The sequence below is a fragment of the Brienomyrus brachyistius genome, unplaced genomic scaffold (genome assembly GCF_023856365.1).
Source record: "Brienomyrus brachyistius isolate T26 unplaced genomic scaffold, BBRACH_0.4 scaffold47, whole genome shotgun sequence".
In the NCBI taxonomy this organism is placed as follows: domain Eukaryota; kingdom Metazoa; phylum Chordata; class Actinopteri; order Osteoglossiformes; family Mormyridae; genus Brienomyrus; species Brienomyrus brachyistius.
In genome coordinates this window covers 2,308,842-2,335,826 of record NW_026042322.1, presented here as the reverse complement: position 1 = coordinate 2,335,826, position 26,985 = coordinate 2,308,842, and the positions used below count along the sequence as shown (strand labels likewise).

Genomic DNA, 26,985 nt, shown 5'->3' with positions numbered 1-26,985 from the left:
AAAATACATCCCATTTGGCTTTAACCAAACGCACTTTTCGAGAATATACTTTTCGATAATATATTTTTCTGTCTTTAACGCATAAATGAGTGAGTGATATCAGAATAATTTAGAAAACGAGCTGCATAGATACCTCTCAATTCTGTGCAAAACTGTCTTTATCTTTATTAAGGATAGTTAATTTAATACGATGTATAGACGCTAAATACAGTTATATTCTTCGATACTGGGTCATTTCGACCCAGATAAAGAAAACGTATGTGAATAAATGTATGTACAATGCAGATATTTATGGGTTTGCAGCTAAATATCTATCCATCCATCCATTTTCCAAACCGCTTATCCTACTGGGTTGCGGGGGGTCCAGAGCCTATCCCGGAAGCAATGGGCACGAGGCAGAGAACAACCCAGGATGGGGGACCAGTCCATCGCAGGGTACACTCACACACCATTCACTCACATATACGGGCAATTTAGCAACTCCAATTAGCCTCAGCATGTTTTTGGCATGTGGGGGGAAACCGGAGTACCCGGAGGAAACCCCACGACGACATGGGGAGAACATGCAAACTCCATACACATGTAACCCAGGCGGAGACTCGAACCCGGGTCCCAGAGGTGTGAGGCAACAGTGCTAACCACTGCACCACCATGCCACCCCCCAGCTAAATATTAATCTTAAAAAATGCAGTAAATGTAACATACATTTTCCTGGGCTCCGTGGTATATACTTACACATGAGCGTATTATTTCGTGTCCAGTCGTCTACAGCACATGTATAAAATACGGGCGTAAATTACGACTCATAATTAACAGCTTTTTTAATTGAACAGCGTCTTGAAGCGACATTACTATAAGCTCCATTATTTTGGCCTTTTCCCGCTCTTTTAGACACTGACCAATCACCTGTTAGGCGTGGCATTATCCTATAGAAAAGCGCTATGACGTAATCTTAAATACTTATTGGCCATGTCCAACTGACCGTACCTGAATATTGCAATGTATCCATTTAATAATTATGAAAAGAAGAAAAAAAGATGGACCTTAGCGGGTACTGACAGGCAGGTTAGGTTGTAGCATGGCCAGCAGATCTAACCTTTTTGGCATAGGACGTTTCCCATGGTTCTGCATTTTTAAATAAAATTAGCTCTTGCTTTCAGTGCATTCTGAGCTCACAGACATCGCGTTACTCGGTTTTACAGGGCAGCATAACCGGAACATCACAAACCTTAAAAAAGGCAAAAAAACATCGCTAGAATTTTGAATTGCAGTAGCCTTTTCCACTGCTATGCAGTCACCTCTACTTTAGCCATGCAAACGTCACCTTTTAGCAGCATTTTATGAAAGGAAACTAACCTCCCACTCATTCGTGAACCCGATACCCTGATATTGCGTAGTTGCTGCGATTGTGCTGTATTACCATATCAATATGGTCAGCCTTCTAGTAACCAAATCGTAGTGACTCCAGGGACCAGACGCAGACGATGCACATTTGTTAAGTATATCGATCAGTAACGCGTTTGTAACTTTAGCAGCTGGTCTAAGAATTTCGAAATAAAATGTAAAAATCTCCATGCGGTATTTTATTTTTTTACGTTTTCTGTTTCGGTTGGAAAATGGACGGACGAGTTACTAGCTTCTTTTGCGACTATCAATGGGTGTAGAATGGCTTTATTACGTGGTGATTATATAATTGTGTGTGAACAAAACAGTGTTATACTACGGGACCGTTGAATGCTTGAATCTGATTGGCTGACGAACGTTCTGAGGTGTGCAATTATTTTCAGATAACCGCACGGCGAACGTAGTTCCAGGTAGCTCTCTTGACCGCATTACAGTTCCATATCACTTCGCATAGTTAACTGTAATAACGGAAATTAGCATACAGTACCTATACAGCACACAGGACTAACAAAAACAACAACATGACAGACGATTTTCCGAAAGTAAATTTTAATAATTACGGTGAATATGAAACTTTCAACAACTGGGCTGCAGCAGTATTAGTTAGCCTAGTGTACCAACTTAAAGGCTACACATGACATTTCTCGCTAGCGAGGTAATAACAGCGCTGCATCTTAAAGCAGACTTACAGTTTAGAGACGGTGCTTCAGAACACTGTTGAGGGACACACAGAGGTAGCCTAATTCATACAAGCTCTCTCTCTCCCTGTTTCTCTTTCTCTGTCTCTCTCGCTCTCTTTCTAATAACTTCATTATTAACTGCATTAGTCTGCTATCAACGGCTCAAGCCTCCATTGCCAGCTTTAAAATGACGTTTTGGAACTAGCAAAAGAGTCGTTGGATAAGACGCGGAAGAAATAATCCTACTCACAATAGCGATTTAAGTAGAAAAACCAGACGAATCCCTTGAAATATATCATCTGATCGATGTCTTGAGGTGTGGCAACCGTAGTATAAGCGGAATAATTGACTCCGGACCGTTGAATTATTAGAAAATAATGCACACCCGAGGTGTAACGGCCACTCCGCTTCGCGTCGTGGCCGCATTACCACCTCGGGTGTGCATTATTTTCTAATAATTCAACGGCCCGTCGTCAATTATTCCTTACTTAATACTTGCTGCACGCCAGCCAACAAGTCAGTCAACTGCCGTAGTCCGACTTGGGGAGAATATTGTACAAAGTAAATAACGTAAAACAGTAGTGTGTGTGGGGTGGATAAAAGACGAAATACACAATTACAAAACCATTGTTTTTTTTTTAATTTTCTAAGTTCAAATCTGCAAAACACCTAGAAAAATATACCACAAAACGCTTAAGTCTTCACAACACTGAATTTTGGGGGAAAAAATAAAAAGGAAAAAAACCCTTAAATCCACATTTCCCCCCCCCCCCCCCTCCCCTGTCCCTCCCCACGTTATCAATAAAAGCATATTCTGTTTAGGTGTCGCCACAGTAACCAGAGTCGTTTGACAGCTGGGAGTTGGAGCTGCGGTTAGACGACGAGTTCCAAATGTCCAAGTTCATGTGAGGGCCGAAGGGATTGAAATTGGAGAATGGCTTTGGCCTGCTGGATCCCACGGGCTCCCGGATGAAGGGGGACTCCGGTGAAGGGGGCAGTGAGCGCTCTGGCTGGAAGGTGCTCTGGTATGGCTCGCTCTGAGGGGTCCAGATTGACCCAAACAGACCCGACATGGGGGACAAGCTCCTGGTACCGGAGAAATAAGGCTGTGGAGAAGGAGACACTTGTCACTCTTCTGGTACACATACGGCCCAACATCCCGACATATGATGATGATGGCGTCCGACTCGCACCGCAGACAGCGCCGCCCTGCAGGCTGACCTGCTGAACATCGCCAGCTGCCGACATGGATGTAATACCTGCCTGCTGAATACTCTTACAGTAAAGGTGTACTCATTTTCTCTCTACAAGATTTCTAAATTTTGGTTTACTTTACAGGAAAAAAAAAAAAAAAAAAAAAACCACCACATAATGAAATATTGTGTTTTTGTTACCCAAGGTTAGATCTGCTTGAAGGAAGGGTAGGTTCATTTCCCCATGACTGTATATCAGTCAATGAGGTCATTCTTAATGTTAAATCTTTGGGACCACTAAGCTTTTTTTTTTTGGTGGGGGGGGGTGGTATTTAAAAACCAACAGAACTTAATCAGTTAGCACTTGTACAGAACTGTATCGCTGTAAAGGTGGTGGGGCGATTGAAGTCCCCCCCTCCCCCCAGACAGCCGAAAGCTGTAGGGCACTAAGGACTTCCTAATCTGAGGTTTGAACCAAATCAGCAGACTGTTATGAGGTCTCATTCCCATTTTAATATATTAAATGGCCGCCACACGAAGATGAGAGGTTTCAAAAAGAAAAAACAAGAAAGTCAGTGAGTGGAAGTCAGATCCTGTTGCATTTTTAACTGGGGCGGGCGGGACAGACCTTGCTGCCCATGCAAGTTGGCGAGATCCAGGTTGTGGGCATGTCCTGGCCGCTGTCTTCAGTCCAACTGGCATGGTCGCTGTAGGCCATGTTTTTGTTCTCCGGGCAAGTATAACTGTTCTGGAGATGTGCATTTCCTGTGGGGGGGGGGGGGGGGGAAATCACACATTTAAATAAAGACTTAAGTGGTGTAGCCTGCATATAGATAAATAAGAGAAAGAGGCCCCTCCCCACCAAAAACACAAAGAAAAACACCTTACCAGGCATGTAGCTGTTCTGCTCACAGTATGGATACGGGTTGGCACATGAATTGTCAGGGAAGCCCCAGGGGAAACTGGGAAGGAGAAAGAGGGGGGGCATGTCCATTGCACAGCTTTACTGGTGAGTCAACTTGACATTAAGATTATTTTGGCCCAGTTCCCAAATGGAGCCGACAAGCAAAATGATCTTGGAAGCAGCCACCATAAGAACCGGGGTTATACCTGATGTGATGATGGTGAGGTCATTCTCACGTTTCTAAATCTGGTATAGCTTCAGATGGCTAACAAGCACTAAAAATGCTAACCGACTTTACCAGGCTCTCATCCTGACTGCAAATAAACCCAGCAATGAGAGGCTGGGTGCGTTTGGACCGGAGCAAAACCAAAATACCAGACGCGTCATCAGTGGCAGGTGTATCGACTTAATATCCACAGGGATGATGCAGCGGTTCTCGCACTGATAGCACTGCTCAGTGAGCGGGATCCCTTTTGGGAAACGGCTCCTTACCAGCTGTATGAGCCAGAGGTGGATGCCTGAGGTACGACCGACAGGGATTCTGTCGTGTTGTACCGGAACTCATTGGTGAGAGGGACGGAGGGCGCCGCCCACTTCTCATCCCTCAGGTAGGGGCCGGCTGGGTCTGAGTGCGACCCAAAAAGAGAGAGAGGGTTGGTTGGATGAATGGATGGAATGACAGACAGATCGATAGAGAGACAGACAGACATAGACAGACAGACAGACATTCAGATCGACCTACATACAGAGAGATCGATCGATCGAGAGATAAAGCAAGAGACAGACAGATCGATAGAGAGAGATAAATGGACAAACACACAGAAAATTAGACAGACACATAGGCAACAGACACAGACAAGATGGATACGGATTGACTTGCATACAGACAGACATAGAAACATACAGACAGTCAGGTACTTTATTAATCCTGAGGGAAACTGCAGGTTTACAGCGGCTGAACACACACATTTTAACATTTAAGCCCTGGAGACGGGCGGCTAACAGGCCCGACATCTTTGCCAGTTCTCACCTGCATTCCTCTCTACTCCAGCTGCTGCCACCGCCGCAAAGCTGGGGCTGAAGCTGGGGGTAGGGGCAGGCTCTGGTGACTGGCAGGGGTCCCTTCTGTGCAGGCTCTGCGTGCTGCGTAGGATAAGGGGGCGGAGTCAGGGGCGCCCGACAGATAGAGGCGGCGAGGCCTTGTCACCTCCAAGCAGAGACCACGTTACCTCAGAGTCTTGTAGCCGGAGTTCAGTGCCTGGTGACAGTCCCGCTCGGGGTAGTACATGTGCTGCACGTTGTCCCCTGTGGAGACAGACCTCTGATTGGCTGGGAAGCTGAGTGTATTGAATCTTGCCTGATGTCTGATACAGAGCTCTGCTGATCCCGGCTCCCATAGCATGGGAAGGGGGGGGGGGGGGGGGGGGGGAGAGAATGTGGGAAAGCATGCCAGCAGCGATCGTGGTCCATATGGGTAACATGGTGGTGGGGGCGGGAAAGCCGACGCCCACCCAGACTGCAGCCCAATAGGCTTTGAGGAGGCCCATGGTAGAGTAGGAGGTTCTCTCATCCAACCCTGAGAACATGGTTCCAAACAGTCTTGGCAGATCATTGTGTGGAGTGCCAGGAAGAGGCAGGTGGGTGGGGGCTTAGGCCAGCCTGGCGGGCAGTCTGTGCTTCACTGTACGCCACCTTCAGAAATCTATGGCAGGCTGTCGGGACAAGCTTACAGTCCCCTCTACCCCCTCCAACACATTAAAAGCACGGGGTTCAAGGGCATTACGGGCCACGTAAACACATTCCTATCCCTCATCCAATCGTTCGACACAGATTTTAAAACTCTGGCTATCCGTCATTTAGCAGCACTAGGGCGCAAAACATACTTCACAACTTTGGACAGAAGTATCACAAAGCAGTATGGTTTTTCCAGATGATTAAGAAAGAATCCATCAAACAGCTGGTATGACAAATACTGACGGCCAGAAGGACGCCTCATGAATCATTTGCGGTATTTTTTTGACCACACTAGATGGCGCTCTCGGTTTGTTATGAGGAATGCTTTAGCCCAGGACTGTGCAACTCGCAGTCCTCAAGGAACAAGTCTCACTGATCCCTACTGTAATGCAGGTGTGAAGCCTCTGGCCAATAAGAATCAGTAATTATTAAAGTAACTACCAGGGAGAACAGAACACATAGCCTGGAATTTGGAGTCAGACGTGAATAGTCCTGCTTTAGCCCTTTTTTGGTCAGACAGCACCATCTAGTGGCGTCAAAACAATATAGTAAGTGGTTCACTAGGCATTGTTTTTGACGATCCCCAACATCCTGCCTCCCGAAACTGAGCTAACATTATGTAAGGACCCCCCTCGTTTGCGAAAGATATGGCACCTCCCTGGAAGCCGTTCTTTTTCCACACAGCATGTTGGACCTACTTTTCCTGGTGGGGGGGGCAGCGGCATTGCAGTGGTGTTTGGCCACAGCGTCTTTTTCTCCCTCCACGCTGCTGGTGCTGCTCCAGCTTCCCCAGCTGCCCCGGCTGGCCCGCACACTACCCGAGGAACTGGCCGAGTCAGAACCGGACTCCCACTGGGGGCGCCGCTGTGGGCCCTTCCGACGTGACCGGGTCATCCGTGCGCCTGCGGAAAGAGCCATGTGGGCAGGGTCAAGGGCTGAGGGCGACCTGTGCGGGGGGGGCATCTAAATGGTAGGCTACCTGACAGTCAATACACTAGGGGGGTCCTGAAATGATAAACCCCACTGAATCTGTCACTCACCCACACACACCAAATTATTTACCTGAACTGAGGGCACTGAATGGTAAGACATGCACACTACATTTTAAGATTATCTACTGGGTTGGTTTCACTGAGTAGGGGTGTCATATGCAAACAACATAAATATGAGCATACATTGGTAAATAAAAAAAAAAATTGATTCTTAAGTTATATTAAATTTTAAGCATGGAAAAGAGTGCAACACTGCCCCCTAGTGTGGCATCATCAGGTTAGCACACAGCAAGGAGGATAGGAGCCCCTGGGCAGGTGGGTCACCCTGGGCAGGCTCACCATTCTGGAGCTGCTTGACGAGGCTTTCCGAGCTGGGTCCCGACTTGAGCGTCTCCAGTTTCCCGTTGCCACAGTGGTTCCGGGCCCGGGCGGCGGTCCGGCTGTCCCTCCATTCCAGGTCCCTGCTCTTCTCTGACAGCACGACCACGATGGGCTCAGGGATACTGCGGGGGTGGGGGGGAGGCAGGATGCGGAGCATTTAATGCTGAACCACCACAAACGCGTGGACAAGGCTGCAGCCGCTGCCCGTGACCCCCTACCCGGCCATGGCGTCACTGGGCTTCCTGCGATTCTTGCCCATGTTCTTCTTCCCCTTGCAGCTGCCGTTGGCCACGGCGACCAGCTCCGCTTTCTCAGGCTGCGGCACCTCATGCATGTGGGACTCCTCCCTCGGCTGTCAGTCCGCATGGCAGGAGCATCGATAAAACGAACAACATGCTAAACCACCTCGCTTTGAGAGTCACATTCGGGTTCTTGCGGGAACCGTCACGGGACACTGACCTCCACCTCCACCACGTCTCTCTTCCTGGGCTCCTTCCTCTGTGGAGTCGGATCGCCCTCGGCGGGAGGCCTCTCAGCTGGACTGCATGCCAGCGGGCCCGGCCGGGGGCCCGGGGGTGTGGTCACACTCTCCAAGCCGGAATGCGTTTCCATGGGAAACATAATGGGGGGCGGCTCCTTTTCCTTGACGGCACCGTGATTCCTCGATTCCTCGAGGTATGCCGGCTTTTCCTCCGGAGCGGGGGGCAGCGCAGCGCCTGCCTCATCGGCGCCGTTGCCGACGCTGCAGCAGCTCTCCGGGTCTTGCTCGAAGCCACGCTCAGGGCTGCGCTCCTCCTGCTCTGTAGAAGGTTCCAGTGCCGTGACAGCGGAGGCTGGGGAGCTGACCTTGTACCTGCTATAGTAGAGCGAGACCTTGTGCTTCCTCTGAGGCTGAGAGAGGGCACCACTGCCCTTCTTGGAGGAGGTCTGGCTGCGGACAGGGGTGTTGGCCACGGCTAGGGAGCCCTTCCCTTTGCCTTTGTCTGACGTGTTGCACGAGTCCACAAAGGTCTTGCAACTGCCTTTTATTCTGCTGAGAGCAAAACAAAAAGACAAACAAGGCTGCTTTCCACAGTTCTCTTACTTATGCACTGCTACTTCCGGCAATTTTATGAATTTCCTTTATGTGTTTATTGTCCTTTCTCAGATTTCTTGTATTTATTTCTAGGAAGGCTGGGTTCCTCCTGGAGCAGGTGTTGGTGTGGCCAAAGCGTTAACCCATCCTGGGGTCAGTGTGGATCCCAATGCCGCAGTGCAGTGATGGGGACACTGTGCTGTAAAAATGATTTTACTTTGGAAGAGACGTGAAACTGGGGTCCTGAGACTCTGAGGCCATAAAAGATCCCTGGGCATCTTTTGAAAGAGTAGGACTGGTACCCAGATGTCCTGGCTAAAATTGCCCACTGTGGCCCTATCAAATCTAGACTCCCAATCACCCCCTATATCTAACTGGTGAATTCTCTCTTGCCCTTTCACCACTTTAGCTACTGCATGGTGAGTGTACTGGTGCAGAACCCAGGTGGGGGCTACACAGTGGTGGTGGTTGAAGTGGATCCCCACTGGTTCTGTAAAGCACTCTGGGTGTCTTGAAAAGCACTATGCAAATGTAACATTCATTCTAATCAAAAATTTCCTTCGCTGTCTGGCGAAGGTATCACTAAAGTTACATTCTCTCTTATGAGCAACCGGCGGCTGAACTAACTGGCCGTAAAAATCACAGGAAACCTCCGAATCTGAAGCTGGCCTTACTTTGCTGAGGGGGGGGTCACTGCGTTCACCACGCCATTTTCCCGGGACAGAACCGAGTTGTGGTGATTGCTCCGGGGACCAGGGGACGAGAACTCCGTGAGGATGTACTGGGCTCGGTGGAACGCCATCAGACAGACGCCCCCGAGTGAAAGGCTGAAACCAACAGATGAATATGATGAATGAGTAAAATAAAAAAATAATTTGCGTACAAAACAAGGCAGAATTAGAATTTCTTCCAAGAATTCAAATTTGTTTCAATGAGATTAAAATGACAAATTCACACACTTGTATATTTCTTAGACTTTAAAAGAAGCAAATCATTGCCCTTAACCAGTACTCCCCCTGCTGGCAAGAAGACAGAACAGAAAATACCAAATACATCCATCCATCCTATCAAAGCTCTATTTAGCACTACAGTTCAACTCTGACTGTACTTTGCCAGGGATTCACTGTAACACCCTCCGTTTCCCTGGCGTCCTTTACGGGACAGAAGCTGACACTGACCATGTAAAGATGATGGTGACCAGCCAGAAAGTCTCCTCCCAGCTGGGCCCGGGCACCACCTGGGCACACAGGGGCAGCATGTGGTGGGGCAGAGTCACGTTGAGTGTGAAGGGGAAGGTGGAACCCCGAGCCGTCACCAGGGTCATGTCCCGGATCACCCAGGAGGACGTGAAGTCGGGAGTGAAGCTGCAGTGGAGGGAGGGGGTGAAGGAGTCAGGATAAGGCCTGGAAGGGCAAGACTATGCCGTGCAGCACACTTCCTGCAGGAGGGCGGCCAGGCAGGCGGACACGTACACAATGTTGATCTCTGAAGAGGAGTTGTAGTCCAGCTGGAATGAGCGGCATTGCAGGATCTCGAACCCAAAACCCTGGCATTTATAGCCGTTGATGTTCATTGACTCGACAGTCAGGGGCAGCTCCCCTGCATTCTCTACCTTGAAGCTCTTCCGGATGGCGAACAGGGGCTTATTGCTCCTCAGCCCTGGGGGGGTGGGGGTAAGGGGGCAGAGGGTTGGGGTACACAATGACAGAGTGAGTTCTCTGAGAATCTGCTCAGTATTTTACACTGCATCTATTCAGTATTTTACACTGCATCTACTCAGTATTTTACACTGCATCTACTCAGTATTCAGAGCATTCACCTGAAATTCCAAACTGCATCCACCCCACTATTCACCTGCCATTCCACACTTCATCCAGTAAGTATACACTAGCTATTCCATATTACATCCCGCCAGTGTACACCCAGCATCCCACACTGCATCCCGCCAGTGTACACCCGGCGTCCCACACTGCATCCCGCCAGTGTACACCCGGCGTCCCACACTGCATCCAGACAATATTTAAAATTGTATCTACATGCCTAGTGCTGTTAAAGCTACAGCTGACAGCAAAACGAAAGCCTCCAGCATGCCTGGTAAACAGCTTGGAAAAACCTGCCCCCGCCACACGGGTCGCGGCGGCGGCACCCCTCACCATCTCTGCACTCCATCAGCGTGGACTGGGGCACGTTGAAGCGCAGTGAAGCCCCTGGACCCGGCAGCTTGCCCCCGATGCGCAGCAGCTCCCTGGCCCCATGACCCCTCACCATCACCACGTCGAACACAGTCAGGTTGTTTCTGTCGTGCAGAGAGACAGTCACCCATCACCCAACGTCGGCACAAGAACATGGCGAGTAATCTGCTCAATAAACTAACCGCAAACCACATGAAATCATTGGAACCCGAGTCCAAATCATCCAGCATGGAATCCTTGCGTGGGTGGGGTAAGAGCAGATACCTGATGAGGATGAGTGAGGTCACAGACTTGTGCTCGGTGGGGGTGAAAGCCACGCCCACCTCCCTGCTCTCCAGGGGCTGGAGGAGGAGTCGCAGGGCCCCGTCTGCTGTCTGCCACTCCTCCTGCAGTAGGAGGGGTGGAGAGGAGGCGCGAGTATCAACACAAGTGCCTCACGGTGACGATGCCGTCTCGCGACAATGGAGGGCGGAGCAGTGGGGGGGGGGGGGGGGGGCAGAGGAGAGACCTCACCTGACCACTCCCCTTCAGTAACGTGAACTCCGTAGCTGTGACGTTGACCGACAGCGGGCTGATGTTGAACCACTTGGTCAGCAGGTCCAGGGCCCCCAGGGGAGCCGAGTACGAGGCCAAGGGCCTCAGCTCCACGGACACAGGGTGGGACGAGGGGTTCTTCAAGGTGAAGAACTTTACCTGGGTCACATCATCATCATCATCATCATCATCATAGCCTAGTCTGTCACATAACACTTTCACAAACCAATTTAAAATGCCTCAAACGGCTACGGAACAATGAGTCACTTTCCCAAAGCCATCAGTTTACAAAACTACGGAACAAACTAACACAGAGACTGAACAAAGCCTTCAAGGCACATTCGCTGCTCAAACAGCGAATTAGATTTCAGGGCACAAATCCACGTGTCTGCCGGATGGTTACCACCTACCTTGCTCTCATTGACTGGACTGGCACCAAAGTCTAGATGGGAACTGGTTTCCACTGGGAGTCGCGGCCAGCTTCCGGTTCAGAAACGAAACAGAAAGAGAGTCAGCCTGTCAGCCAGGTGTGTGCTGCTCTGCCTATCCCTCTGCCCCCCCCGTCCTGAGTTCCCTTCCCCCCCCCCCCCCAGCCCCTTCACGTGTCTCTCACCTGCACGTGAGCCTCTTCTTGTGGCTCCGCCAGCGGGCGCAGAGCTCCGAGGCCAGGATGCTGTCTGTCTGCCAGGAGGAGGCGGAGTCCAGGAAGGAGCGCTGCCATTGGCCACGCCCTGTGGGAGGGAACATGACGGTGGGGAGGGGCTTAGCCATGAGAACAGTTTCAACGGCGAATTTTCGTTTTAAAAAGGTGGTTTGGGGAAACTCGTTAATATTCATGAGGGAACTGCTACCTGATTAGCTAGCACTATGGGTTTCCCTAAACCGCTCAAATGAAAATTCACGTTTCAATGCGGGTCACATGGCCCATATCCTCCATTCAAATAGCCTCCGTACTGGGTTACAGGTATCAGCGGGGTGTCAGTCTAACCGGTCTCACCGGATTCGGACAGCCGGAGCCTGCAGGGTCTCCCGCATTCCCCACTGGCCTCAAATACAATGTCCCCCTGCTGGAGAGAAGACGCCATGGTTACAGCGAGGCACAGTCATTACCATGGATACCACGGAAGGCTGCAGGGTCACGTCCCAGAAGGGGCAGACTTAGACAGCGGGTGGGGGACTCAAACAGGGACAGCGAGCCACGCGGATGCGGCAAAGTAGCGGGGGGTGGGGTCACCTTGGTAAGAGAGGAGTGGAAGTGGAAGGGAAGTTCCAGCGAGACGCCCAGGCTGGTGCCCAGGGTCACAGCGATGACCACACTGACAGGCAGCGTGCGGCCAGTCAGCTGCAGCGACAGCAGCCTCCAGCAGCCTGGATGGACGGCGAGCGGCCCGCTGAAGTTCACCACCTGAAGGGGAGCGGAAAGCAGACTACGTCAGATCATGGTCGCCCCTTCTAGGCTGACCTAGACAGTCCGACCGAGACCAATTAACTTATTAAATCAAATATCCAATACGCATCCATCGCAGGGCATCCACACCATTCACACAAACACACAAAACACTCAGCTATGGGCGAGCTGCCAACTTTAATTAACCTCAGCATGCTTTCGGATTGTGGAGGGAAGCTGGAGAACCCAGAGGGAATCCCAGGACAGCTCTGGGAAAACATGCAAATTTCCACACAGGTGGAGCCAAGACAGACTCAAACCTGGATCCCATAGGTGCGTGGCAAATTATTATTTTGTTAAAAGCAATTTTAAATAAGAAAATTACTTTAAAGCCGTAATGGTGCTACAGCTAACATTTTAGCATTTTCAGTGGATTTTCCCTTCCGATTTCCCCAGTAACACTTTAAGCAACATTTAAGATTAGCAGCAGCGCAGCCCGAGTGGGGAGCAGCGGACCCCACCTCCAAGAGGCCGTCCATCTCCGACGTCATCGTCACGTTCCGCACTTCAAAGCTGAAGTCGAGGGGGCTGGTCAGCCAGACGTCGGCGTGGTCGTCACCCGTTTGATTGATGTGGAACTGGACAGGAGACCCATCCCCCAGGTCTCTGGGAATGGAGAAAGAAATCATGAACATCAGGCACTCCATCAGGAGGCAAGGAGCTCAAACTAAAGTGATCTGCATACACTAATATGAACACCTGTAACTCTACACTGTCCCACAAAGACAGACACTGAACCTCAGAAAAATGGCTTCAGAGTTTAATGGACTGTCCACCCGTAGGAGAAGAACATAGGTAAACGATAGTTATTTTGAATACATACCCTAGGATATTTTTCATGAGATAAAACAGAGCCCAAGAGACCCGGTTTTGGTCATAACTCAGTTTGTATAAAATATGCAGTTACAGTGTTTCACCTGTGTAGGGCAGTATAACACGCATCTGTGTATTATACAAAGAGGAAATGCTTCTGCGTACCTGCTGAGGATCCCAAAGGCTGGATGGGACTTTACTGTGTGGTTTCGCAAGAGCTGCAGACTGATTTGCCGGAGACACTTTTTCCCGTTTGCAGGAAAGGGCCCTGAATGGAGGAAGCAGACAGGCAGGCGATTATGGCTTGGGGAAGCAGGGGGAGTGAGGGCCGATCCTGGGCAGCGAGCGGGACTCACCTTTGCAGACTAACGAAGCCACCTGGGTGAAGTTAGTGCTGGAGGCCCGCAGCAGGACCTGCTTGAACTCAACGGTGCTGTCGACTTTGGAAAAGAGCTGAATCTCCTGGAGACAGCAGGAGTGTCATGGTAACGGGGAGAGCAATACACATGCACACCCAACCACAGAAATACACACCCAAATACACTCAAGCACCCAAACCCACACATGCACACACACGCACCGAAATTCACACCCAAAAACACTCAAGCACCCAAACCCACACATGCACACACGCACGCAAAATTTCCACCCACCAAAATATACACACACGCACACACCTAAATTTACACCCACACACACACCCAAACACACTCAAGCACCCAAACACACACATGCACGCAAATATCCACCCACCAAAATATACACACACGCACACACACACCTAAATTTACACCCACACATCCCCAAATACACTCAAGCACCCAAACCCACACATGCACGCAAATTTCCACCGACCAAAATATACACACACGCACACCTAAATTTCCACCCACAAACACACCCCCAAATACACTCAAGCACCCAAACCCACACATGCGCGCAAATTTCCACCCACCAAAATATACACACACGCACACCTAAATTTCCACCCACACACACCCCCAAATACACTCAAGCACCCAAACCCACACACGCACGCAAATTTCCACCCACCAAAATATACACACACGCACACACACACACCTAAATTTACACCCACACACACCCCCAAATACACTCAAGCACCCAAACACACACATGCTCGCAAATATCCACCCACCAAAATATACACACACACACACACACACACACACACACACACACACACACACACACACACACACACAAAAACCCGGTGCTCCTTACCTTCACAAACAATTTTTTGACTCCGGAATTCAACATGTATATATTTATCTTTGGCACTCCTGTACAGATGAAAGAAAAGCATACGAATGACAATAGTAACAAAAAAAATTACAACAACCACCACCACAACAACAAGCTGGGTAAGGTCGTTGGTTCCAATCCCAGGAAGTGTGCACATACCCTGACCCCTCCCTCCACCCTAAGTCACACTGGAAAAATGTAAACAAAAAAACCTCCAAAATTTAGTTGCAATGCTACACTCACAGGTGGCCCTGTCTCAGTACAAAGTGTACATACTTCGCACACGAATGAAGCAAAAGAAACTACATTTAAGCTGTTTCCTTTGGGGGAGGGGGTCCATGCCCACCCCAGGGAAGGACAGGTGGGAAGGCCCTTAGTCCATGGTCCAGCGAGGGAATCTTTCCTATTGTTCTATGCCAATCTCTCCCAACTCCTGCCCTGGCTGCTGGCAGACGCCAAAAAAAAAAAAAGGGGGGGGGGGCGCAATTCCCACCCAGCGCCAGCAGCACTGACACGCAGCCTCCCAGCAACCATCGCCTGTCAATCCTCATGGTCCCACAGGCAGCAATCAGACCCAGCATTCCTCACACCTCTACAGCACGACTCGGAAAATAAGAGACACGCTAATAAAACGTCCCGAGCAGAAACGACACCCCCCCCCTCACACAGAGATGTCTGCGTGTGCAGAGCCGCCATCCTATCGTCAAATTTCGCCACGTCGGTCAGTCCTAAAACCCCAGGAGCGGTTATGAATCATAACTTCACAAAAACATCTGTATGCAACAGTCCTGGTTCTCGGGCTCATTCTCCATGTCTGACGCTCCAGGATCTAATTTTAGCCTTTTCAGATTCCGCGGCTCGCCGGCGCACTCACGCAGAGAATTCGCTGCCGATGGCACGACGAAAAGGACCAGGATGTTCTCGATGACGTAAGGCTTCAGCTTCTCCAGGTCTGTGTGTTTCTCTCCTCTCTCCGACAGGCTGATCTGAGCCACCAGCTTCTGCTCTGCTTGGAAGCAAGACCCCTGGGAAATCACAGGAAGGCAGTCCCGTCACGCGTAGGAAAATGGACTGGGGGGGGGGATGGTGGCGGGGTCACGAATCCACATCCTGTCCCCATTGCTAAGCCCTCCCGACAAGCCACTTTTCTGATCTGCATGTTTAGAACGGGCAGCCGACCAGCTCCCTGTGCGCAAACATGCAGCAAAGGATTATGGGCGATTCGCATCAGGGACAAACATTCCTGCGGCGGTCGGACCCATGAAAAGGCTGTTAAGCATGATGAGTGAAACTGACGCTGCTCCAGGAAGCAGAACGGCATCCACGCACGGACAGAAGGTTCCCAAAAACCGGGTTTGTTTTTGGGCCGCTGCCCTCTGGGTTACCTGGGGATGGCCGACGTAGTCCTTAGGCAGTGTGGACTCCATCAGCAGTCCCAGGATTGTGACATTTGATGCATCGCCCTGCAGAGAGAGCCAGGAGGCGGCGTTGATATCCATGCACAGCGAACGCTAACACACACTAGCGTTTAAGATGACCGGCTAACAGTACCGCAAGGCTGGGTCAGCACCAGAACATTCATTCACACAAACATCTTACTCCAAGTTGACACGATAACAACAAGCCCGTGAAAAGCATCTAAATATAAACTTTCTACATTAATCAGATCTGCTCCATGATAAACTGAATTTTAAAAAAGATCACTGTAAAACATCACATGCTTCCTGTCGAGCCGCCAGGCAGGCCTGGGCTCCCAGCATGCACTGCAGTACGAGGGGAGCCACTTCCTGTCGAGGCGGCCCCGGTGCTGTCATGATGCCCCTCCATTATTTGCCCCGCAGGGTGAGAGGCGGGGGCAAAATTCCAGCCGCCACATCACAGCGGGGACCAGCTGCTGCTGGCTGTCATGTCACGGACCCGGCCCCAGAGGTCAGTGGTGGAAAAAAAACGTAGCAGTGACGGGTTACCTGAGTTTGGGTCAGTTTAATGCTCTGTATGTGCGGGAAAACTAGCGTTCCATCCCTGTTCTGGGCAACATTTGAGGAGCCGTGATGCACTCCAACCCCAGACACCTGGAAGACCAACCAGACGATCAGTACCACCCAATACATGAATCGAAACGTCTGAACCCTCCACGGTCTGTAAGGGGCAGGGCTGGCTATGACAGTACTGGACAGGTGCTCGCAAGAAAGCAGCCTATAGACTAGTGATGTCATTTTCTGTCTGAAGGTGCCACCCATACTGACTCCCCTGGTAAGATGCTGACTCACCTGGTAAGAGAGGACACCATGCAGGGTGGTGTTTATAAATAAGGTACTTTCTACACTGCCCTCCTCCGTTGGGAAGAAGATTAACTTAAAGGAAGCCTTCCCCCGTGGCGGAATCACCTGGAAGGCAGGAAATAGATAAAGTGTCACTGGGTAGTCCCACTGGGACTAAACCCCATCCCCTTCTGGCATCAAGCCCACAATTCAAACAAAGCTGAGAACCAGAAATCAGCACGTGCGACAGTGTAAATATGTGCACACGCACGGTCAGACTCGCACGTGCGCACACCTACACTGGGGGGTGTGGAAAAGCGCAACAGTCAGCGGCATTGTCTTGGTTCTTGGACCATTGAAAAGCCCCCCCCAACAACTCACCCTTCTGTGGAACGAGGGCGTGTGAAAATGCCTGCTGGGCGTGAACACGGACAGTACCGTCACGGGCAGCTCCTGGCTCGGGTTGTGGACGTGCACAGTCTCTGCTCGGGGCAACCCCAGCGGCCTGGGGGAACGAGTGGGGGGGGGGGGGGGGGGGCGTGATTCGATTCAGAAGAGAAGTTTGACAGACATTTGTTCTGGGGTGTAAAAAGGCCCCTGGAGAGCAAGATGATTCACAAACTCATCCGAGGCATTAAAAACAGATGGAACCGGCAGAGGATTTGCAATAAAATTAGTCACCATGCAATAGATGGTGGCGGCGATTAAGAAATCAATGTTACGCAGTGCAGAAAAAAAAATACCAGGGGAGAGAAATAACGAGAGAAAACAACTGCCTGCGTACATCAGCGGCTGATCGCTTTTCGTTCTTTTTCCCGCCTTAGAACAAATTTAAAAGTCCAGCTCGAGGGGGGAGTGAAGCTGACGACATAACCTCATGGGTTACCGTGGCAGCCAGCGGCCAAGCCTCCGAAGTCAAAGACGAAACGCTTATGCCAGCCCCGGTTTATACAGCACCGTCCCCCAGAGTGTCTCACGCTCCCGCGCGTCTCTCTCCATATTTGGTCATCCCGCGGGGGGGCCCACCGCTCTGAGACATAGACCACCCCGCGGCGGATGCGTCTCGCGGATGAACTGCCGTCTCCCCGTTTGGTAGAAGAATGCTACTTATTGCGGGCGGGGGCTGCCAAGCTGAGTGTCAGGCCCAAACTCTCCCAACCAGCCCGCGGGACCTTGGAGCCACTAGAACTCCGGCACAGGATCGGTTCAGGCTTGGTACAAGGCCGGTCCGCACCCATCTTCTACTCTAGTAGATTTCTTTGATTTTTTATTTATTTTTTTTTTTTTTAAATATGGAATTACACATTCCTCATTCTGTCTAATGTCTCAAAAATAAATAATAATCAAACCACCTATAGTTTGCGATTCTACCATTTGAAATGATAAAACTCACACAAATACTTTACACAAATAAGAGAATCCAGATGGAGAGGGGTTCTAAGTAATGAAGGGTGGGGGTACTCACTGTGCCCCGTAGGCCAGAGCTGATGGTTGGAATGACAGAGAGCTCCTGCTCTCCCGCGTGTCAAATAAGGAGCTGCAGGGAAAAGGAGGGGGGGGGGGGGGGTTACAGACCAGGGTATGTGCTGTTGGAACCTTAAGAGGATAGACATCATAAGTCATACTTAAGACTCCAGGACAAAACGCAAGTAGGTGTAGCCACAGATACAATCTAACCGCAGCTGAGCAGGTCAGGGGTCTGTGCTCTTGTCCGGGATGTTGCAAGTTCAAACAGCCAAGCAGAGTAATCACATCACCACTAGGTATCTGAACAAGGCCCTTAACCTCAATTGCTCCAGGGACCGGCTGACCCCGCTCTGACACTCACTTGCATGGCACTTCAGAGAAAAGCATCTACTAAATAACATGCAATACAAAGATAAGGCCCCATATCTTTGACCCCTAGTTAAAGGGCTCCTATTGTGCTTTCCGATTTTTCGCTTTCTTTAGTGTATTACACAGCTTTAGGTAAATGTAAACGGCCTGCGAAGTCTTAAGGCCCAAAGTACACGCCAAAGAGAGTAACGTTCACCACATTAACCGCTCTTCTCTAATCTGCTTAACCCGCCTCGTTGGATTGCCAGCCCTTACTTCCGTGACATGGTGAGGTCACTTCATAGCACAATCCTTACGGGCCGCCTACCTGCAAGTGTCTATCAGCAGACTGCAAGACGGGGACAGAATGTGCAGAATGTGTAGGGCAAGCTGACCAATCAGAACACACCGGGCTCGTCGGGGGTGGGGCTTAAAGCTCTGACAGTGCATATCAAAACAGAGGGCGAATAGAGATGTACAGTTTTTCGAACATTGAAGCACATACGTCTATTCTAGTAGACCCCAAAGTGAAAATGAGCATAACTGGGCCCCTTTAAGTATTGCAAATGTTGGCTTCTGAATTTCATTTCGAAACGACACAGTATCATGTTGGTATAAAAAAAAGGTCAACAACACTGTTAGAATTTGCCAAACCTCACACCCACTAATAACACTAATAACAACCTCCTCAAAGAGGTAGGAGAACATCAGCACATCAGGAATGAGGCTGCATCGCCTCGACATGAATGCCCCCGTTGTTCTCCTTTCACGATCCGGGGGGTTCCGGCACGCCATTAACACACTGAACAACGGCTGCGGACACTCGAGTCATCTAGCAACCCGCCGGTCATCTAGTCATCTAGCAGTCCGCAGGGGCACTGTCATCTACAACTGTGCACCTACTGCTTAATTATGTCTAACGATACAGACCCCCACAGTTACCACTGGCCGCATTGTGTCTCGCAAAACGGCAAAGGTCCGGAGTGACACAGGAAACCACACTGAAAATGAAACCCGTTCAGAAACACTGCAATAATCAGCCTTCGGCGTAACTTTGGGGTAACATGGACACAAGTCACACGCACCAGGAAGGCCTTCATGCAAACGGTACATCCCCAAGGATGCTTGTCCCTGGTTGGGTCGCCGTCTGGACCGGCATCTTTCACAGGCCACTGTAGTTACCCCCCGGCTCGACACGGATGTCCGGGGTGGACAGAGGCCAGGATTGGGTGGGTGGGGGGGGCATAGACATCTAGAGATCAGTGAGAAGGAAACACTACAGCCCTACAGTACAGTACAGCCCAAGAATTTGTACAGTCTGGATTCTCCATGGACAGGCTGTACAGACGACAAGGAGACTACACGGAGGAAGAACATGTATCCATGATATTAACGGCCTGCTTAGAATAAATTATTACCATTTTGTTGCTGTTTAAATCAGGCCGATTGCGTAACCAGGTTCATAACTGAGTACAAGCATCCTAAACTTGAGACATCCAGCACGATGCCTAAACAGACACTCGCTTTCATAACCAAACGCTAACCTCCTCCAAAAATAGCCCACCCTGAGTGCGGCCCACAGGCTGAGGTGCAGGCTGAGCGATGGAGCTGGCCTCTGCCACAGCTGCCGAGCGGCTGAGCCACACGAGAGGCCTGGACGAGTGCCAAATATGTGGACGCATCAATCGTACAAAACACATGTATCTGTAACTTGTCAGTCAGGGTGCCCCTGCTGGTCAATCTCACACACTGCACCCAGCAGCCACCTCCACAGGCCGCTCTAAAGGAGTAGCAAAGATTAAAAAGAAAAACCAGAAGCAAAGCTGCCCCCACTCGCTCCCTATGCCCTCTAAGATTTACGCCTCGAGCTGACAGACAGAGAGAGGGTCCAGGCAGGTGGTTATGGACTGAGACCCCAATAGCTGGCAGACAGCCGCATATCAAGGAGCGCAACTCTGGATACATCAGTCACAGGCTCTGGTTTGGATTCTTAACGAGCCTCTGCTTCGTCCGCCTCCCACGGTCGCCCCCAGGGCCCGTAGAAATGAGGGATCGGCTGAAGATTCGGCTGCCTGGCACCCTGGAGCGTGCAAAGCCTCAAGCGGAGCAGTGGGTTCAGACCCCGTCTCGATGACATAACCTGGGTTCCCAGAGTGTACAGCAGGAGCGTTTAGAGAAGCGGAGTCAGAGGGGCAACTGGCCCCAGCTGATTGGCCTCCAGAGAGCCCCCTCCCCTATCACTCATCGATTCAAAACATTATTGGCTAATAAGACTGGCCCCTCTGTATGAATTATGTACCCTCCCACCTTAAAAAAAAAATCCCATAAATTGCCTCTGGCGTACAGAAAGACGACTGGCTGAGACAAAATTCAGATCGACTGATCGGCTAAACCAGAAAAGCACAGAATCAACCGACAAGATAGACGGCATTAGCGAGCATGAGGCCTGCCCTGCGGCGGACCTCGAACCTCAGGCTTTGCCCTACGCTGCAAACTGGGAGGCCGAGACAGGACACCCCTCAAGAGAGCAGCCCGAAGCGAACGCAGACTGCTTCCTCTGCGAGTCCCAAAATAGCAGCGGGGTCCATTTCATTCGTATGTAGGTGAGTTGTGTCACACTGAACATGGCTTCAGTCCACCCTATCAACCTATACATCACAGATGGAGAGCCCCCCCCCCCCCACCCCCACCCCGACAAGCAAACCAGCCTGAACCAGTTCGGCTCCCGCAACATAACTGCTGAAGCACAGCACAATCCGCAGACCGCGTTTTTCAAAATGTAAGTACTCGTAACAGGGGTCCGCGGTTTCCGGCACACCTTAAAGGCAAAGTATACGACATTCTACAAGCTCTCTGCCATAACTCGTTTTATGAGTTGGTGCCTCATAACTGGAGGGGAAATTCTTGTAAAGTGAAGTCCATGGGGGGCAAATAACGCAATCGTTTCAACCATAACGCTATAAACTAACAGATTAAAAAAAAATCTCGCCGTAAACAGGCAGCGCAACAGAGGTTGAAATAGACATCTGGATCTATGTAGTGTTTCTTTACACCCAGACAAAATCCCGGCTTCCCTCCTGTAATAGAGTTTTCATGTTCCACTCTGTCAGAATCCCGCCTCAGTGACAAAGAGTTAAAGGATATCTCCCTGCCTTATCGCGCAAAAATTAAAATCTTGTGGCAAGGCTGCATGTTTCAGCCGCTCTTTCCCGAGTAACGCGACACAAGGACCCGCGCCCGGTCGGAAGTCGGCAGCAGACAGCCAGTGATCTGGATCTCAGATCTGCACCGACGCCCTTATCTAACTGGCCTTATTTTAGGCATGTCCTCAGGAGCCCATTGCGATAAGACAGGAGCAGGGAGGCGGGTCATGAGACTACAAGGAAAAGCCGTCATTTTGGAAGACTTCTGCTACACATTCGCTTCTCCAAACAGTGAACACGCACCGCCAGACAAAAGGTACATCCACTTTCAGTCATTGATTATGCATTTAAAATCGCTCCAACAATCATATTCGGCAATAAGGGACAGTATCAGGCAAGTAACATAGTAGCGAAATTCAGAACAAAACAAACCAGTGCGTTATTTATAGCATCGGTGTACGAGTGAGGCGACGGAAGTTTGGACGGGGGGGGGGGGGGGGGTGGGGGGTGGGGGGGCAGTGATAAAGCAGAGGCAAAGTGAGATATTTCATGCTTGTTAGCATCTTCTGAACAGAACGTGTACTGGGGACAAATGGGCACCACCCTCCACCCCCATCTACGAATGGGGGGTTGACATATAGTAGCAAAGACAACACATTGCATCCCTCCTCTAAAAAAAAAAAATTATACCACCACGAATCAGTTCCCAAGTGGCAAGGGAAGGCCAATTTCTACAGCTAGACTGTCAACATCACAGCGAACCTGAGGGGAGGACGGCGTAAGTCCAGAGACACAGAGATCACTGGACCGGCGCCCCCAACTGCTTCGGAGGACTTGAGATGATTCAGTTTCAAATAAAGAAAAAAAAAAAAACAACTCAACACTGGGAACCCAGACGTTGGGAAACATGGGAAGGGACAACAGACGCGAGCGGGAGACGGGGCATGAGTCAGTAGACTTGTGACGCGAGATGGAAGAATCGGCATTAGCACGATAGCACGCTTAGCACAGTGGGACAGCCATCACCGCATAGCATCGACAGGCTGAAGCAACCGAGAACTGCTCACATATCCCACAATACACTGCTGGGGCCAGGGGACCCAAGGGAAGCGAGGCCCTGCAGAAGCTATGCTATTCGCAGTGCTCTGAGTAAGAGCCCTGGCTGGCGGAGCGAGCCTGGAGCGTGACGTGGGCGTAACACGACGGGAGGCGTGAAAATTAGCGCGCTGCGCCTTTCCCTGGCAGCGCCGCATTCGAGGACAGGCAGCCGTCGCACGGAGACGCCAGGATTATGCCCATCTGCTCACTCGGAACCGCAGACTTCTGCGAACAACTGGGCAGCGTTCATTTACTTATCATCATCATCGTCATTATAAACACAACACAAAAGCAGAGCCAATCGGTGTCCTGCGGCACTGTCACATGACCACAACAACGCAGCCTCAGCCTACCTCAGGAATTGCAGGGGATGGACTGACACGACACTGTTCTAACAAGTTTTCCTAAAGAACTTTTTAATATCATAAAACCCCTTAACCCTCAGTTTCTACAGGGACTGGCGGATGGGTCCTTCTCAAGTTTACGTCGCTTTGGATAAAAGCTAAACAAGTAAGTGCAAATGACTAAATAAGTAAAATGTTACATAGATATTTATATCACAAGCACACACAATTAAATGTTTCAGATTCAAATGTTTTACCCCTGGAAGAAAAAAAAAAACCCTTCTCTGGGATTTAAAACCATTTTCTTTGCCCCAACAGTACGGCACTCTAGGGGGCGCTGTATAGCACTGGTTACGTGTGATTTTGGGGCGGATAGGGAGGGGGGGGACTAACCCCATGCACATGCTACGGCCTGCTCCTCTGAGATGGCTGATACAGGGAGTACAAGAGAAAAAGGGAAGTTTCATCTCGTTCGTGAAGAGCGACCACAGTCACAGTGCCGGCATTATTCACCCGCACCACAAGGACAAGGACAAGAAATAAAAAAAAAACACATTCAGTCTGATGAATTTAACTTCTGCCTCTGGGAGTTTAACCACAGTCAGCTTACAGCGCAGAACACAAATCGCAAGGCCTCAGTGTGGGGAGGAACAAATGCGGCAGGTTTATTCATATTAATATCACAAACTGGCGAAGCATTTTCGTTTATCCAAAATACGCATTTTTACTTCAGCTCGAGGAGTTTCATGGGGAATGTCCGATGTCTGTCGCAATCTCTAGGACACAAGGCAGGCATTCGTAGTATGTTTAACCCCGCGGGTTAACAGCGAGAGTGCCGCACGGCACTTCCTCTTTGTGACATCACTTCCTCACGCTTCAGCGCTAATCTCACACACGCACACGTTTCCCTGCGCAGGAAAAGGCTCATTTGGGCCCGAATATCAGCATGCTTTTACCCTGCCTGCCTGCCTGCAAGCATAAACACATAGACAATTCAGAATTCTCACATACAAACACGCGCGCGCGCATGCACGCACACACACAAACAATTCCCCAATTGCACCCTGCGGGTCACTTTAATGCACGCTGAGCTGTCATTTCTCAAACGGGAAAGTGACAACGAAAATCACACACTCCGCTCATAGTACAGGGACACGGAGTCGACACGAGTCCTTATTACGACATAAAAAAAATCTCGCCATTTCCAGGAGTGAGCACAGGGGGTGAGCTCCCTTACACCGTGCCTCTGAAAACCCGAAACCTCTCACTGCAGTGGGGGGACCGGGGACTCGTCATCTGTTCGTTAGTTATTATATAACGAAAGCAGACTGAACATGTAGCTCTCACCCTGAATCAAGCTCCTAAAGTGGCTGAGACCCACTATGACGGCATCACGGTTCAATGCGGTGATGCTGCGGGTGACCTGGGGTCAAAGGTTAAAGGGCCTGTTTAAAGGGCCCAAAAATAAAAGGACCCATGAATAGAAATATGGGCAAATGGTTTACGGAGAGATTTATTCCAACTGAAGTACCCGAAGAAGCCCTGACCTCAGATCAGTGCTTCCGCAAACACAACGGGAGTTTAATCACGCATGAGGCAACAGGCCGCAAACATCGCCCTCGTCAGACACCCCCCAAGGAGATCTACCCTACAACCGACTACAGGTGCGCCACAGAGTGTCGGTCTGCCGCTTGGGGGGAGGGGGAGGGGGGGGTTACCCAGGGTCAGGAAACTGCAACGTGCGTGGGGCCAGTCCATCACCCCCACGCGCTGGCCCTTTAAGAGCTGGTATGACATGGGCTGCTCAAGCTTAGCTGTGGTCGGGGAGTTTGACTCCCATTTCCCTCTTGTTCCCGCCAGCTTCCCCGCCCCTCGCCCTTCTTAAAGGCTTTCCTCTGCACTCCCAAGTCACCACCTGAATTAGGACCCCCCCCCCCAACAACTTATCGAATCCAGGAGCCTCGCAAATGAATTGATACACTAAGTTATAGATATTTATGGTTGGCCTGTAATGTCTTATTTAATGTTTAGTTTCGTCTTATTTCTCCTGTACTGTCATCCTGGAGTTGGGTAGCAAAGCATTTAACGACACATTGTATCAAGTATAACGGTGCATGTGACAAATAAGACCGATTCATATTGTACTATTGTACGAATTTGCAATTTGCTTCAACAAACACACTACAGTACAATCCCATTATAACGGACTTTAAGGGACCTGGCAAAACAGTCCGTTATATCCAAAGTCTGCTATATCCAAAGTCCTGTATGCTCGGGACACCATTTACTCATGCCACACCCCAACAGACACACTTGTGGTATAGATTGTTATATTGTACCTGTAGTAATCCAACTTTACCTGACTGTTGGAAGTATATATGGCCTATAAGTGGTTATACATGTACGGTACAGTAGTAACCTTGACCTCATTGCTCACTGCATCCCTCCGGCTGCGAGCGTCGTCCGCTGACGCGCAGCGTGCCTGGTGATGGACAGCCACACAGACCAATCAGTGTTGCCTGCTGTTACGCCATGCCTGTTTAATAATCCCAACTCCGTATCTGCACTGGAAATCACCGGCAAACCGCGCGTCTTGTAGGCGGAGCCTGCATGTCTGTTATAGCTGAACAAAACTACAGCTAAAAGCGACCCTGGGGACCAAATTGTTTGTTATAAGCGAAATTCCGGTATATGCCAGTCCGCTATATCCGATGCTTTTTCTGCATGTTCTTAACGGCGCATGGCGGGGACCAGCGGACCTTGTCCGTTATAGACGATATTCCGTTTTAAGCAAGTCCACTATAATGGGATTTTACTGTACTAGACACATTATAAAATATACACACAGACAAGCTGTATGAATGCCGTTCAAGAGACACACGCTGCACGTACAAACGACAAGCATTTTCGCTGATGCGACATAGCCGGTTCTGGTTGCGGTTCCGGAAGACGGCACTCCGACAAACGGCAGCCCCGCGCCGCCCCCGTTGACCCAACTCCACTCCAGTGGTTTCATCTGTTTGCCGAGGGAGGTGAGGAATCCACACGCGAGTGCCCAGTTTATTTTTAATAGTCTGACATAACCCCCGAAAAATGCACAGTGCCCGCTCCTCCCCCCACCACCGCAGTCTCTGCAGCCCACCCCCCCCCCCCTCAGCTACACGGTTTGGACATGCGGTCTCCCATTCCTGGGAGCAAACATTAATGCGTTATTCGGTTGTGAGGCAGGGAGGGAACCAATCGGCAAGGCGTCCCGATCGAGCCGGCACATTCCGTTGTTATTAAGGCCTGCTGCTCCGTGCACCGTGTCACCCCCCAGGAAGAAGGTGTACCTGAAGTAGGCCTTACGATCAGACAGAAATGTGCCTTATTCCAAGTCAGAATTCAAACAAGCCATTCAGGCATCTTAGAGTGACATTTAAATACCCTATGAGAGGCTAGACATTGAAAAGATTCAGGAAGGTGACTGGCTCAGAGGGCTACGTCTCTGAACAGAAGGGCGCTGGTTCGAGCCCCGGCCTTAACAAAACAGTCAAATGTCCCTGAACCCTACAGCAAGGCCCTTAACCCCCAGTTCCAGGGATGCCACTGTGCTGTGACCCCCCACCCTCCCCACCCCCCGCAAGCTATGGAAAGCAAGATGGGGTAGGGCGAAGAAACAAATTCCAATGCATCTGTAAATAAATCCCTTACTTGCACAAGACAAAAA

The 26,985-nt window shown here is 50.3% G+C and overlaps 1 protein-coding gene across 4 annotated transcripts in view; it reads right to left on the bottom strand.

Moving 5' to 3' along the window:
• Positions 1-2,700: 2,700 nt before the first annotated feature.
• tmem131l (transmembrane 131 like) overlaps positions 2,701-26,985 on the bottom strand; it is a 28,470-nt gene continuing 4,185 nt past the window's right edge. For 2 of the 4 annotated variants that reach the window (XM_048999754.1, XM_048999751.1), the window contains exons 4-33: positions 18,342-18,413; positions 17,258-17,381; positions 16,886-17,002; positions 16,583-16,687; positions 16,001-16,078; positions 15,490-15,640; positions 14,595-14,653; positions 13,706-13,811; positions 13,515-13,617; positions 12,998-13,142; positions 12,324-12,494; positions 12,087-12,156; positions 11,703-11,820; positions 11,500-11,569; positions 11,069-11,248; positions 10,820-10,941; positions 10,517-10,659; positions 9,836-10,022; positions 9,542-9,727; positions 9,038-9,190; positions 7,748-8,321; positions 7,507-7,640; positions 7,247-7,410; positions 6,614-6,817; positions 5,411-5,486; positions 5,212-5,324; positions 4,674-4,806; positions 4,166-4,239; positions 3,906-4,042; positions 2,701-3,190 (exon numbers count right to left, since the gene is read on the bottom strand). In XM_048999754.1, coding sequence (XP_048855711.1) covers positions 2,903-3,190; positions 3,906-4,042; positions 4,166-4,239; positions 4,674-4,806; positions 5,212-5,324; positions 5,411-5,486; positions 6,614-6,817; positions 7,247-7,410; positions 7,507-7,640; positions 7,748-8,321; positions 9,038-9,190; positions 9,542-9,727; positions 9,836-10,022; positions 10,517-10,659; positions 10,820-10,941; positions 11,069-11,248; positions 11,500-11,569; positions 11,703-11,820; positions 12,087-12,156; positions 12,324-12,494; positions 12,998-13,142; positions 13,515-13,617; positions 13,706-13,811; positions 14,595-14,653; positions 15,490-15,640; positions 16,001-16,078; positions 16,583-16,687; positions 16,886-17,002; positions 17,258-17,381; positions 18,342-18,413 — 4,357 coding nt within the window. In that variant the 3' untranslated portion in view covers positions 2,701-2,902. The remainder of the gene's footprint in view (positions 3,191-3,905; positions 4,043-4,165; positions 4,240-4,673; positions 4,807-5,211; positions 5,325-5,410; positions 5,487-6,613; positions 6,818-7,246; positions 7,411-7,506; positions 7,641-7,747; positions 8,322-9,037; positions 9,191-9,541; positions 9,728-9,835; positions 10,023-10,516; positions 10,660-10,819; positions 10,942-11,068; positions 11,249-11,499; positions 11,570-11,702; positions 11,821-12,086; positions 12,157-12,323; positions 12,495-12,997; positions 13,143-13,514; positions 13,618-13,705; positions 13,812-14,594; positions 14,654-15,489; positions 15,641-16,000; positions 16,079-16,582; positions 16,688-16,885; positions 17,003-17,257; positions 17,382-18,341; positions 18,414-26,985) is intronic. The other 2 variants (XM_048999752.1, XM_048999753.1) reach the window with 2 other exon arrangements.